This window comes from Malassezia globosa (assembly GCF_000181695.2).
Source record: "Malassezia globosa CBS 7966 chromosome Unknown mgl_sf_8.1, whole genome shotgun sequence".
In the NCBI taxonomy this organism is placed as follows: Eukaryota; Fungi; Basidiomycota; class Malasseziomycetes; order Malasseziales; family Malasseziaceae; genus Malassezia; species Malassezia globosa.
The window spans coordinates 190,737-204,111 of record NW_001849864.1 but is presented as its reverse complement, the minus strand read 5'-3'; the positions used below and the strand labels follow the sequence as shown (position 1 = coordinate 204,111).

At 50.0% G+C, this 13,375-nt stretch overlaps 9 protein-coding genes across 9 annotated transcripts; 5 read left to right on the top strand and 4 right to left on the bottom strand.

Moving 5' to 3' along the window:
* Window positions 1–248: 248 nt before the first annotated feature.
* Window positions 249–2,188, bottom strand: MGL_3171 (uncharacterized protein; the record flags this gene model as incomplete). The annotated part of the gene is made up of 2 exons (XM_001729575.1): window positions 249–1,555; window positions 1,597–2,188. 2 exons carry the CDS (start codon window positions 2,186–2,188, stop codon window positions 249–251), a joined length of 1,899 nt encoding a protein of 632 aa, XP_001729627.1.
* Window positions 2,189–3,333: 1,145 nt separating this feature from the next.
* Window positions 3,334–5,151, top strand: MGL_3170 (uncharacterized protein; the record flags this gene model as incomplete). The annotated part of the gene is made up of 5 exons (XM_001729574.1): window positions 3,334–4,342; window positions 4,398–4,588; window positions 4,640–4,925; window positions 4,958–5,040; window positions 5,086–5,151. 5 exons carry the CDS (start codon window positions 3,334–3,336, stop codon window positions 5,149–5,151), a joined length of 1,635 nt encoding a protein of 544 aa, XP_001729626.1.
* Window positions 5,152–5,739: 588 nt separating this feature from the next.
* Window positions 5,740–6,327, bottom strand: MGL_3169 (uncharacterized protein; the record flags this gene model as incomplete). The annotated part of the gene is made up of 1 exon (XM_001729573.1): window positions 5,740–6,327. The coding sequence occupies one exon, from the start codon at window positions 6,325–6,327 to the stop codon at window positions 5,740–5,742; it is 588 nt and encodes a 195-aa protein (XP_001729625.1).
* A 498-nt stretch (window positions 6,328–6,825) lies between these two features.
* Window positions 6,826–7,032, top strand: MGL_3168 (uncharacterized protein; the record flags this gene model as incomplete). Its single annotated transcript, XM_001729572.1, has 2 exons — window positions 6,826–6,955; window positions 7,007–7,032. 2 exons carry the CDS (start codon window positions 6,826–6,828, stop codon window positions 7,030–7,032), a joined length of 156 nt encoding a protein of 51 aa, XP_001729624.1.
* Window positions 7,033–7,786: 754 nt separating this feature from the next.
* MGL_3167 (uncharacterized protein) lies at window positions 7,787–8,799 on the top strand (the record flags this gene model as incomplete). The annotated part of the gene is made up of 4 exons (XM_001729571.1): window positions 7,787–7,857; window positions 7,974–8,346; window positions 8,427–8,580; window positions 8,648–8,799. The coding sequence occupies 4 exons, from the start codon at window positions 7,787–7,789 to the stop codon at window positions 8,797–8,799; spliced, it is 750 nt and encodes a 249-aa protein (XP_001729623.1).
* Window positions 8,800–8,885: 86 nt separating this feature from the next.
* MGL_3166 (uncharacterized protein) lies at window positions 8,886–9,347 on the top strand (the record flags this gene model as incomplete). Its single annotated transcript, XM_001729570.1, has 1 exon — window positions 8,886–9,347. One exon carries the CDS (start codon window positions 8,886–8,888, stop codon window positions 9,345–9,347), a length of 462 nt encoding a protein of 153 aa, XP_001729622.1.
* Window positions 9,348–9,766: 419 nt separating this feature from the next.
* On the bottom strand, window positions 9,767–11,112 carry MGL_3165 (uncharacterized protein; the record flags this gene model as incomplete). Its single annotated transcript, XM_001729569.1, has 2 exons — window positions 9,767–10,739; window positions 10,805–11,112. The coding sequence occupies 2 exons, from the start codon at window positions 11,110–11,112 to the stop codon at window positions 9,767–9,769; spliced, it is 1,281 nt and encodes a 426-aa protein (XP_001729621.1).
* Window positions 11,113–11,401: 289 nt separating this feature from the next.
* MGL_3164 (uncharacterized protein) lies at window positions 11,402–12,255 on the top strand (the record flags this gene model as incomplete). The annotated part of the gene is made up of 2 exons (XM_001729568.1): window positions 11,402–11,684; window positions 11,711–12,255. 2 exons carry the CDS (start codon window positions 11,402–11,404, stop codon window positions 12,253–12,255), a joined length of 828 nt encoding a protein of 275 aa, XP_001729620.1.
* A 151-nt stretch (window positions 12,256–12,406) lies between these two features.
* MGL_3163 (uncharacterized protein) lies at window positions 12,407–13,332 on the bottom strand (the record flags this gene model as incomplete). Its single annotated transcript, XM_001729567.1, has 3 exons — window positions 12,407–12,699; window positions 12,742–12,776; window positions 12,818–13,332. The coding sequence occupies 3 exons, from the start codon at window positions 13,330–13,332 to the stop codon at window positions 12,407–12,409; spliced, it is 843 nt and encodes a 280-aa protein (XP_001729619.1).
* Window positions 13,333–13,375: the final 43 nt, after the last annotated feature.

The following is a 13,375-nucleotide window of genomic DNA, read 5'->3' as shown; positions in this document are numbered from 1 at the left end:
CGCGTGGCCCACGAACAGTGGAGGCATCTGTGCACGTGGCCTCCCACTCACGACACTAGCAACAGACGCGAATTCGTACCCGTCACACTTCCTTGGTGTAGGCGGGTACGAACGACAGACTCCAAACCAAGTGTTGACAAGCTTCCATACCACTGCGTCATTTTATCGAAAGGCGAGACGTGTTTTTTTATCTATCTTGTGTATAGAGATAGGTAGAGATTGTTGGGCTTATTGACTGTACAAGCAGATTAGCGACGCTCGCGCGAACGCGATGAATTGGGAGAAGATGGGGCACTGCTGCGATGCCCTGCACCGGAGCCACCTTCCAATGCCTCACGGATCATGCTCACTGTAGATTCAATTGATCGTCGGCGGTTCGATGGACTTGACATTGTCGTTCCTAAAGAGCTTGTGCGCGAATGAGAGCGTCGGTGTGTTGAGGGCATACGTGCCTCGGGCGAGGTAATAGGTGCAGATATATTGGATGGTAACGTATTCGCAAGTGCTGGCATAGGTGTGAGAGGTTGGTCGGGCATATCACGTGCATCCACAAGTGAAGGTGGCATGCGCTCGTTCTCAATATCGACTTTCCGCGCCTCGTCAAAGTTGTGAATAGCTTCTTTGATGCCCTCAGAGCCAAGCGCCAGCGTGCCGTAAGGGAGTTTGCCAGTACCGGAAGCAATCTTGAGCTCCGATACACGCTCAGCCTCTTCACGAAGTACATGAAAAACGCGAGACATGCGACCAACCGCGAGAATCTTGTTTTTGATCACAGTGCGGCGCTCGGCATACTCGTCAGAACCTGACGAGTCATCCATAATATTGCCGCCAGGCCGTGATGATGATGCGATAGCTGACGAGGAGGCTGGAGTTGTATACCGCCCACGGAATTCCACAGACGAGTCGTCTTCTTCCTCCTCGAGCTCTTCTTTGGAACAGATGTTCAGAATCGAAATCAACATGTCCGTCACTTTTTCGCCCACAAACGGAAGACTCCAGGTAAAAACGTCCATAAAGTTCGGTAACCAATAAGGATGAGGTGTACAGTTGAACTGGCGAATGTTCATCACATTGTTTTCGTACTTGAGAACTGCAGCTTTATTGTTGTACACATCGAGATAGTTGGGTGCAGAAAAGATGGTCATAACAGATGGGAACCCAGTGATTTTGGTTTTTCGGTACATACGATAGCCCGCGTCTTGGGCCTCATGAGCACGAATGATCGATAGAAGGTTGTTGCGTTCCAAGAACTGACAAGCTGCATGATACGTGAAAAAGTAAGAACAACCACGAACATGGTTGTGCACAAAGCTCTCGTTTGTTGTCTCCTGGCCAAACTCTTCGAGTGGATCTGCCCAGAGAATGTCGCAAATTAGGCCATGTGTAGGAGGCTCGCGGAATCGATTGATACATCGAAGATCATCAAGCGTTTGTAGCTCCGGAGAAAGTCCTCCATGAATACACAAAAACTGTTTGTTCATCACAGCTCCCAGTGGAAGCGCGCAGAACGACTCCATACACAAGTCGTAGATTTCTTCTGAATACTTGTGTTTGCCTAGCAATCGTCAGTGAGTTCATAACATGCGTCATACGTACATTCGAGTTTGAACGTAAAATAATCTGTCAAGTGACGACACTCGTGGTTTCCCCGGATCAGGAATAGTGAATTTGGATACCAAAGCTTGAGTGACCACAAATATAAAACACACTCAATGGAAAAGTATCCTCTGTCGACATAGTCGCCTAGGAACAAGTAGCGAGTGTCCGCTGGATTTCCACCAACCTCAAACAATTTCATAAGATCATAGTACTGTCCATGAATGTCACCGCATACAGTAATAGGTGCATCGAGCTCCAGTAAATTTGGTTCAGCACGTAGCAGCTCTGTTGCTTTGGTGAGAATATACCGAGCCTGATCATGCGTGAGTCGCCCCTCTCTGTAAAAGTGATTTTTCAAAAACTGGACATCCGGCTTCGAAGGATCCTTCTTACTCCAAAACTGCTCAGGAGTCGGGGTCTGAAATGCTGGCGCTTGTACATCCTTGATGACGCGATCCAATGTTGACACCTGCTCACCATCATCCATGGTGTACACCGTGAAATCAATGCTGGGAACCGGGAGCTTGTGTGCAATCTGATCATATGCATTTTCAAGGCGCTGACGGCGCTGGATACCACCGTCTGTCATTTTAGTCGTTGATGCAGCAGTGCAGAAATACAGCGCTGTGCTGGCGGACCTCGCTCTGACGTGTCGTCTGAATTGTTAGAAAAAAGCCAGTCTCACCTCCCACTTGACTGCCAATAGGCGCAGGCGGGACACGGTTGCTTGTTACGAAACCAGCCCTCAACAGGATGGAGGTGTGTAACTTATATCCGAACCAACATCCAGACGCAGGGCACTTTTCAAACGCGCATCCCAAACAAGCTATCGAATGACCACACTTTCCGAACCGCCCATACCTACCTATCTACGGCGACTGACTACATTCCCATATCCATTGGCTCTTGGTTCGCATCAACCTGGGGTGGCGTCCAGACAGGAGGGCGCCACAATACTAACGATTGAGACGTAGATTCACTCGGTCTCGACTCATCAGCCAAACCGATCCAACGTGGCACTGTCATGCGCGCCCCCAGCTGCTGCACTACGCCAGGGTGCACTTCCCATGTATTTTCGTTACTTGGCGATCCCTCCTCATCACTCGAGTCGTCATCTAGTGTGTGTACGTAAATGCGATTGGGCGAAATTTCATAGGTGTTTCCATGTGACATATCTTCATCGCGAATAGGCTCAGATAAAGGCTGGTGATAATCGTTCAATGACATGTGCGACATATGTCCACCTATTTCATGGTCCACATGTCGCCTTTTTCGTGCATGAGAGTGTACATCAGGCGAATGGTTGTCCAATGCATGCTCCTCAGTGCTCCAACCGGGACTTGAACACGTCTGGTGCTCACACTCACTTCCATTGTCATCGTCCTCTTCAACATCTGCTCGATGTCTAGCACCATTGATGTCATAACTTTCTGAGACACGCCATGTAGATGACAATGATCTTGGTCGTTTTCCCCATGCGTTCATTCAAGTCGGACTCCCTTGGACATACTATGTTGTCTCGGAAATTGTACTTTGTGTAGCTTTTCTAGGCCCGAGCCGACTTGCCCTCCAGAAGGTGCGAGAGAAACCTCCATAATTTGGCAATATGGCGCAGATCACATACATTCACCCGCCCCATCAGTATCCGCAAGTGTGCGTCCACACTAACATCACGTGCTGCAATTGTGCGTTTAGGCCACGCTACGCATCCATTGCCCACACCTCCAATCCATCATGACAAACGAGCCGCGTACGTCTCAAAGCTCGTCGACGCGCAAGCAAGACGTGGATGCCCTTCTCGCTGATCTAAGTCTCGATATGAAGTCTAGAGACATCACTCGAAAGTCTACCTCCAACACTCGTCCCACTGAGCGCAGACAATCACCGGCCCGTCCAGACGATGCACAGAGTCTGTTGGACGATTTGGAAGGCCTCGTACAGCGTCGTCGCTCAATGCAACGAGATACAGATCATACACAAAACCAGAATTCCCCGCAAAAGTCACCCATCACTTCGCAAATGCAACCAGCGCACAAAACGCGTATGAACACATCTCCCATGCGGCCTGCCAAGCTTGGCACGCCGTCTCCTGCGAAACCCGCCTCAAACTTGGCTTCCCCTTCCCTAAAGAATCCAACGCAGGAATCTATGCCAGTATCTGAATCGAAACAGAGATTCGGAAGCACGCCTTTGTCAGTCTCTCCTTCTCCAACAGGTTCAGGACCACCATCATCGTCACCAGTATCTGCCCCAACCAAAGGCAAATCGGCCCAATCTGACGCAGCTTCAACAGATTCTGCATCTCATTTATCACCTCAATCGCAAATGGTCCCCTCCACGACCACGCAAGATGATTCAGGAACTTCGCCCTCGAAGAGCTCATCAACTTCAGAAATTTCGCAATTACCTAACCGCAAAGACGTAGGAGGATGGGGAGGATGGGGAAGTCTGTTTTCAACAGCGTCGAAGTTTGCAGAGCAAGCTCGTGATGAACTTGGACGCCGCACTGCAGCTGTTGTTCAACATACGCCTACAGTAGACAAGGGGTCGCATCCTGAGCAGCAAATTTATGAATTCGGCAATAAATTCGCGCAGCGTGTGCGTGGATTCGTACAGGATGGTGGACTAGAGCAAATCCGCGATAATATTACAGCAGCAGGCCGTCGTGGCTGGAACGATATTGTCAATACTGTGGTGCTTCCCATGGAAGCACATGATTCAGTTAATGTGACTGTGAGCCATGGTATGTGATTCGCTAGTTTCGTTCGACTAACCCGCCTCTTTAAACACATTTCTAGATATGAGAGGCTACGATGGCATTGAGACACTTGCTTTCAAGGTTTTGTCGCGTGTCCTTTCGCAGGCTGATCTGGATATTTCTGTCTCGAGAGACAAGACGACTGTGCCGAGTCTAGAGTCAGCTGAGTCGGAGCATGGATACGATATACACGCGGCTGAAACACGCGAATTAGGATTTCAGAATGCCAAGGTATGTTTATTGGAAAAAAAAATCCACGCCAAGTAATTTGTTCACACACAGGGTGCTTTACGACGACTTTGTGAGCAAGCTAGATCAAGTCTTGCATCCGAAGCAAACGATTCAGCGGCATGTCCGGCCATTCTCCGGATCCAGCCTTACATGGACCATTTACTTGCGCCTGGCGAAGAGGATGATTTGTTCACGTCGTCCTCGCATCAAAAGCAGAAGCAAACTTCTTTATCAATAGATGCAACACCATCCGCTTTATTCTTTCTTGTTTGGTGGGTCGATCCAAAGCATCGTCTCAGTCATCTTACGCAAAGCCAGGCTGTGCCTGCATGGTGGTGTACGTTGATGCAACACATATCTAACTTGCAGTGTCTGTATCGGATGAAGAAAATCAGTGGGTTGAACAAGCGTTGGGTGATGTCTTGGAAAATGCCATTAGTGTTGTTTCCCAGGTATGTTTTCGCGCTTGCCACTCACATCTCTAGGACTACGTTCAGAATCGACTGGCTATGTTTGCTCATGCAGCTTCACACGCAGCGGCAAACCAAGCATCAACGCAATAGAATCAGTAGAATGAGCAGTGTATGTTACAGGCAGGCGGCAATGAGCACAAGCTGAGTCTGCGGCAGCTGCGGACCCGCGTCTATAGAGGTCCAACACGCTCGCAACCCTACCGACACTAGTCACTTATGAAGCACTATCACAGGAAACAAGACTCGAGCGAAATTCGTCATCCGAACTGTGGGAGCAAATCCAATACGCATTTTTAAGCTATACACTCGTACGCCAGAGAGCCAAAACAAAACACAATAAGCCTAAAGAGTCTGGTAAAAGAGGCAAAAAAGCAAGGACAGATGAAAAAATACCCACACCGTATGAGCCCGAGTCTAGCTGAATCATGACCATACTAGACCCATGCAAGCGAACATATATGCAGGCGAATATATGCACCATTCAAGAGAGTCCCTACTATCATCCATCGACAAGCGCTGGAAAGAAGATGCCACTCTCCCAGACAACCTAGCGCCGCGGTCTTTTTTCGGGTTGGCAACGAATGCGCAGACAGAATAGAGCGTTGGATAAAAAATGAAACAGAGTCGTCACGTCGCTGTGCGCGGTGTCTTTTGGGTGCGAATGCAGGAAGAGGATATTTACTGCTTCTCCTCGCCCTCGTGTTCGACGGCAAGAATGGCAGCCCGCTTCTCGGCGACCCGCTGGGCACGGCGCTCGCGCAGGGTCTTGTTGCGAAGACGGCGAGCCTCCATCTGGTCTGCCAAGTGCTTCGACCGGAGCTTCTCAGCCTTAGCCTTGTGAATGTGTTCCATCAAAACACGCTTGTTCTTGAACACGTTACCCTTCGACTTAAGGTACAGGTCATGGTAAAGGTGCTTGTCAATCTTACCAGCCTCGCGGTACTTCCGCAGCAGGCGGCGCAACACACGCTGACGGCGCATCCATTGAACCTTTGTAGGGAAACGGGCCTCAGCAGTACCCTTGCGCTTACCGTAACCAGTGTGACGACCAAGACGCTTAGCGTGGTGCAGGTTACGCGTGCGCTCACGCGAATGCGACACAACTGGCTTCTGGATGATTTGACCATCCTTGATCAGCTTGCGAATGTTAGCACGCGAGTTAGCATTCGCGATGTCAGTCTGCTCAGCTGGGTCAAGCCAGATCTTACGCTTGCCCACACCGAGGACCGACGAAGCCAGACGCCTTTGGACACGCAAGTTAACCATGACTGAAGACGTTATGTTAGTACAATGATCAACAAGTCAGAGGAGCGATAGCGACACACACCTCAAATTTGCGTGCTTGCTGGTTGTGAGGAAGGGTCGGGAGACACTTGGGCGCGAGAAAGTCGGGTGCAAAAATTCAGGCCACTACCGTGCAGAAACTGTGTTGCCATATCCTATTAGGCTTCATTTACACCAAAAGAGGTCGTGTTATGATGAGCCCTGATGAAGTGTGTGTCACGTGATCCTCTGTACAGTTTCAGACCCGGCACTTGTGTCCTTACGATTGGCCCAATGTTAGGGGGCTAGGAAGGGAGGGGACTGTGATCGCCACCTGTGGCTTTTTTCTCCTAACTCTTGACTGTGTAAAGAATGGTATGTTGAAGAGCTTATGAGCTGACATCGAAGACTCTCGCAGTTGATCTTATCAACCCGCCTCGCGAGCAGCAACAGAGGTGCCACAAGCTCAAGCGTCTGGTTCAGAGCCCTGACTCGTTTTTCATGGACGTCAAGTGCCCTGGATGCTTCGCCATCACGACTGTGTTTTCGCATGCTCAGTCGGTCGTTCTTTGCGGAAGCTGCGCTCAGGTTCTGAGCCAGCCAACTGGTGGTAAGGCCCGTCTTGCTGTCGGTATGTACATTCGACTTGTGGCGTCTGTTCGTGTGGCTAACTTGTGTGCAGGTTGCTCTTTCCGCCCGAAGCACTAAATTGTGTCGTCCGCTTGTGTACGTAAGGACTAGCAGAGAGAGGACATGTATACCCTCTACTGCGGGAGTAGGAGATTGGCGCTTTGTCACTAGGTCGGTTCCCCCACCTGCATGCATTAAATGCTAGCTGCCATTGGGCACCCAAAAGTAGCCAAACCACTGTATAGCGTTGCAGTGAATGGCATGTTAGATTTGAGTCAACAAAGCATACCAGTGGTGGCATTTAGATGCGTGCATAAATGTGTATCGTGTTAGTGTTTATTCCGGCGTGTGAAAGAGTTTGATTCAGTTGCCGTGCTCGTTCTAGAGACCACTTTCGTGTCTGGATGAGCGTGCAGGTATTCTCGAGACATGCGAATACATGTAAAATGTCTTACTTGTGACCGTACATAGGCGCGCGTAACATGTATGAGAATTTTTTTCTCGTGTATTGACCAAGTCTATGTGGTAAACTAGAGAAGGGTCGTCCAAGATGCCCAAGTCATATGGGCGATTCAATTCCCTAAAAATAAGCAGATGACTTGTGAGCCTTTTTTCGTGCAGTATGAAGACAACCAAGAAATGCCATAGTCTACGTTTCGACCCAATCGTGTTCCTGACAAGCACCAAGGACATACTGGCATATCGAGCAGAGTTTCACCACAAGGCATGAAAAAATAAACTCGAACAACAATTTCATAATACTCACTTTCATAGCTAGTTCATTCATTTGTGGAGAAAAGCAAACAACACGAGAAAGCACCTTTCCATACAAATGGACGGGCGTGTGGAAAGCTTGCCGGAGTCGAAGCTTGGCACGAAAGAGCATTGGGATCAGGTCTACGAGTATGTGAGTTGGAATCTTACATGATAAGGCGCGAAGTTGCGACGTACAATGATATTGGAGATGAGGGCGAAGTGTGGTACGTGACTTGAGGCTTGAGGCACTCACACTTCGTTAGGTTTGGCGAAGATAGTGTTGAACGGATGATTCGCTATCTTGTCGACATGTTGCAAGAAAAATCTGATGAAGAAGCGAAGTATATTTTGGACGTAGGCACAGGAAATGGCCACCTACTATTTGCCCTGATGGATGCTCAGCTGGATGAAGCAGAAAACATGACGCCAGATATCATTTTTCCAGCAAGACTGTGTGGTATTGACTACTCAGCAGCATCAATTGAGTTATCCAAGGCAATTGGTTCTAAACGGGGGCATGGATGCGAACAGATCTTGTTCCTTGAATGTGATTTGCGCAATATGCCCGAGATGGACGAGCTCGCCGCGCGTCCAAGTCATGGCAAAGGATGGGACATTGTGTGCGATAAAGGAACAGTACGTATATATTCACGGAAGATAACAGCTCTGACGCAGTATGATGCGGTATGTTATGAAACCAAGTCACTAACGCATAGATTGCACTATCGTCCCAACTGGTGCACGGGAAACTTCCCGTGGACTTATATGTGGAAGCTGTGCATCGTTTAACAAGGAAGGACGGCGGTATCTTTTTCATCACCAGTTGCAATTTCACGCAGGAAGAATTGGCCACCAAATTTCAGCCAGCAGGTGCGTAACACACGCTGCCCTGCATCTATGCAGCCCACTTCCTACTTGCTAAGCTGACCATATCTAGGATTTTTGATTGAGCATGTTGTTCCAACGCCTTCTTTCACATTTGTATGTTTGTGCCTTTTCCACACACACACACAAACATTTCCGCTGATACATGAACAGGGTGGACAGCAGGGATCGACTGTGACGACTGTAGCGTTTCGGCGTGGATAGTCACGTGATAGACTGATGTCAATGGGCGGAGGTTCTTCGACGATGGCGGACAATACATCAACGCCTTTCTGTCCGAAGCGACCGACATGCCGTTGCATGCGGATCTTTGCGTACGATTGCAAAATGCATCGCGTGCAAAGCTAAAGTCGGTGCCAATTCCTTACACGAAGGCAAATGCATCGATCATGTCAATTTTATTGCACCATGGATTTATTTACAACGTGACGCGCGGTACCATTGCAGGGCCAAGTGCAGTGGACTGGAATGCCGCGCCTGAAGTACGAAGACGGCTTTGGATTGATCTCAAGTATCGGAATGATGATAGACCTGTGCTTGAACGAATGAACCTTGTCAGTAAGCCATCGCGTCATCTGTTTATGTCAAAAGATGAGCTTCTGCTTTGGGTGACCGGCAGGCGAGCGAAGTTTGTGACACCCTTGCGAGCAGGGGAAATCGGCATTGTTGATTGTGGGAAACACGGATGGTTCGAAGCAAAAGAGGCAATGCGTCGAAAGCTCGATGGCGAGGTGGTTTGCCGCGTTTCGTGATGCCCGTTCGGACTTGATTTCACACCTGGACCCTACCCCTGCCTCGACCCTTGCTTCCATGTCCAAGCTTATGTGTTTCCCCATGTCTTCTGTTGGCTGGGTTGACATGTGTCAAGTCGTCTCGAGACTCACAAGATGCGCATTGCTTTGCCATCCTGATGAGCGAGTAGAAAAGAAAAGAATAGTGCACAAGGAATCCCTTGTTCAGGCACATGTAGCGCATTGGTGAAATTGATATGCCGATGCATTCGACTCATACAGGTACATATATATATATATATATCACATAATAGGTACAATTCGGAACGAAAAGTAAAGAGGAAGTGAAACATCTATCCCGAGCACCTACGGTATGTGTAGCTTATTCGAAAGTGTGAGAGTGTGTATATTTGAGTATGTCCTTGGGAGAGATAGAGTCATTACTGAGCGGCAGCTTCCACAGCCTTGCGAGCAGCCTCGTCCAAGTCATTGTAAGCCTGGATCTTCAGACCAGACTGACGAATGAGCTCCTTCGCCTCTTGCTCCTTCGTGCCCTGAAGACGGACCACTAGAGGGATCTTGAGTTCCATCTCCTTGGTAGCCTTGATAATACCCTCAGCAATAACGTCACAGCGCATGATACCACCGAAAATGTTCACCAAGATAGCACGCACGCCTTCGCCCTCAAGAACGATCTCAAATGCCTTCTTCACAGCCTCGGCGTTCGCACCACCACCAACATCCAAGAAGTTCGCAGGCTTACCGCCGTTGAGCGAGAGGAGATCGAGCGTCGCCATAGCGAGACCAGCACCGTTCACGAGACAACCAATGTTACCGTCGAGCTTGATAAAGTTCAGGCCGTACCTACTAGCCCTCACTTCGCTAGGGTCCTCCTGCGTCAGGTCACGCATCTCGAATACTTCCTTCTGACGGAAATCAGCATGCTCATCAAAGCCAAGCTTCGCGTCCATACACAGCACGGCGCCATCCTCGCTCTCGGCGAGTGGGTTGATTTCCACCTGAGTCGCGTCACGTTCACGGAACAACTTGTAGAGTTTCACGAAAGTGTCGGCGGCCTCATTCTCTTGTTGCTCGCCAGAGAATCCGAGCTTGTGGGCCACCTGCTTCGCGGTCTCCATATCCAGACCCTTTGTGTAGTCAATAGGTGTCGTAATAATAGCGTCCGGGTTCTCCTTGGCGACTTCTTCGATCGACATACCGCCTTGATTCGACGCAATCAGCACGGGCAGCTGGCGCACACGGTCGTTCAGAATCGCAACGTAGTACTCGTGTTTAGGTGTGCGAGCCTCAGCAATCATAACGGAGTTGCACACACGGCCTGCGGCACCCGTCTGCTTCGTGATGAGCTTGGATCCGACCATCTTGCCCGTTAGGTCACGAGCTTCCTCAGCACTGCATGTTGGTTAGTGTTTCGTTCGTGTGGAAACAGCCCTCTCTTTAGGCTATGTAGTACGTACGACTTGACCAGATGGACACCGCCCTGAAGTCCGTTGTCGAAGTGGCCCTTTCCACGGCCACCAGCGAGCACTTGTGCCTTGACAACCACAGGCTTACCGTCGAACTTTTTCGTTGACAAGTACGCCTCATCACTGTCTTTTGCGGGGAAAAACTTGGGTGTGTTGATGCCGTACTTGTTCAGCAGACCCATCGAAAGGTATTCGTGAATCGACAGGAACCGCTTCTGCATGCCCACATTGGCACCAGAGCGCAGCATGCTCTGTGCCATAGTCGCACGCGATCGGAAAAGGTTCAGAGCGCGAATCATGGTATCGACAGTGCTCTTGCTGGTAACGGTCCAAGCCTCGTACGGGTGCCCTGAGTCCGTGTTCGCCGCTGGCGTTGCGGGACTGTCACGTGGATGTGCTGACTGTACCTAGCCGCCGCCCACTCGCTGACGAGGGCAAGCTGGCTTGACTGGCTGGCTGACCAAGTGCCTACTGCGAAAAAAGAAAAAATAATTCAACCCACTTGGTTTTTTGGTGGCACGCGCCATGCCTGGCGTACAGAAAAGAATGGCGACGCAGCCTCAACAGCACGGGCGCTCAAAATGGAAGATGAGTTTCGGCAATCCTAGTGCGAATGAGAGACAAGGAGGCAAGAAGAAGGTGAGCGAACGAGAAGGACGTGCTGTGGACAGCCGTGAAGGCGACATGGACGATGATGACAATGACAATGACAATGACGATGATGACGATGATGATGATGAAGAGGAGGACGATGCCGATGACGATGACAATGATGATGATGATGATGATGATGATGAAGGCGCAAATGGTGTCGAAAGTGGTGATGAAAACAACACTCATTTTTCACAAGAAAAAAGTGCCAAAACACAAAGTACGTCCTAGCTCTTTCTCACACAGAACGCAAACGACGCGCTCTATCCCCAGGTGCATTCGGAGAAACACTGGAGCAGCTGCTTGGTGATGCCACAACGGCTACCAAAGGGCAAAATGAAATTCTCTCGCTTGCACCACGAATCCGTCGAACAGCGAATGCTACGACACTTCGAGCCAAAGCAGCACGTCTTGCATTGGAACAACGAAGAGAGCGAGAAGAGCGGGCCCATATCAAGGATGTGATCGGTGAGTGGGGAGCCCCTGGAACACTCTCCAATAGCACACAAATGCCACTTTCAGGCGCGGCTCTAGATGCGTGGACAGAACAAGGAGGTGCCAAAGGCTACGAACGACGTCTGCGTAAGACGGCCCAACGAGGTGTGGTGAAACTCTTCAATGCCATCCGCGCCGCGCAATCTACCACAGAAAGTGATATTGAAAAAGCCCGCTCTACGCAAAAGTCACGCAAATTGAACGCTCTGGGCAGCAAAGATATGGCCGTCAAGGAACTTAGCAAGAGCCATTTCCTTGATCTGCTGCGTCAAACACCCAAGGACACGGCAGCGTAACACGTATGTCGGCCTTCATAACGCGAGGCAGCCTCTTTTTTTGTTGGTCACACCTCTTGACCTGCCATGCATATTCGCTCTCCTTTCGCCCTCTATTGCCATTCGTCTGTTCACGTTCGCTTTGATTCATTGATAACTGTACATGGAGAATCTATACCTGTGCTGCGTCCATGGATGCTAATTCCCGTTTCATATCTTCTGTGCGTTGCATGATCTCTTGCATATTAGCACGCGTAGTTAGAGTGGCAACTCGGATCGACAAGTTCCTCGACACCAAGTCACGCCATCGCGATTCGTACGTCGAGATCTTGTCGCCCAGGTGCAAGTGCGTCGCTTTCCGCGTCCGGTTCAGCTCGTCCATTTCGTGAGACGTATGCTCTTTCGCACGCATCTCGAATGCGACCATGGCTTCCTGCTGGTAGTTATGAAGACGCCAAAGATTGGCTGTTCACGCGTTAGTTCATCGCCTAGATACGTGACACATACGTCCATATCGTCGCAGAAGCTCAATGTTGTTCAGCCTGAAAAGATGCGGTTAGTGTATGCTAGAGCGCAAACTTACCGTGCTTCCATGTATGCCAGCTGGGTCTCGGCATTCCTAAGTGCATGGGCCCATGCCTCTTCAGATGCCTCCGCGCCACCGCTGGGCGCTGGGAGTTGGTATCGTGTGGTATCAATCGCATGCATCGATTCTCCGCGCTTCGCTCGCTCCCAGTCGGCTGTCCATGCCGGCTTATCCGACCAGGGAACATGGGCAGGTGGCAATAGGTCTTGCGGCGCGTACGGCAATTGCTGCTTTTCCTCCTCAATGGCTTGCTCCACAGTCTCGCGGAGTCCACGCACATGGTCTATCTCGGTGTCATAATAAGGCAATGCATCAGGGTATGCAAGTACATGTGTGTTGAGAACTTTTGCATCGCTTTGAACATGTGGCGGCGTTGATGACAGCGCAGTTCTTGTTGTCGCCATCGATGGATCGATTGGGGCTGGATCACACACACGCACACGCACCTCAAAAATGAAGAGCAATGGCTGAGACGTCGTACTGGATGTGCGGCGCATAAGATGACTAAGCATATCGGCCGGACGAGCTCGTCGGCAGGGTGAAACACCGTCCAGT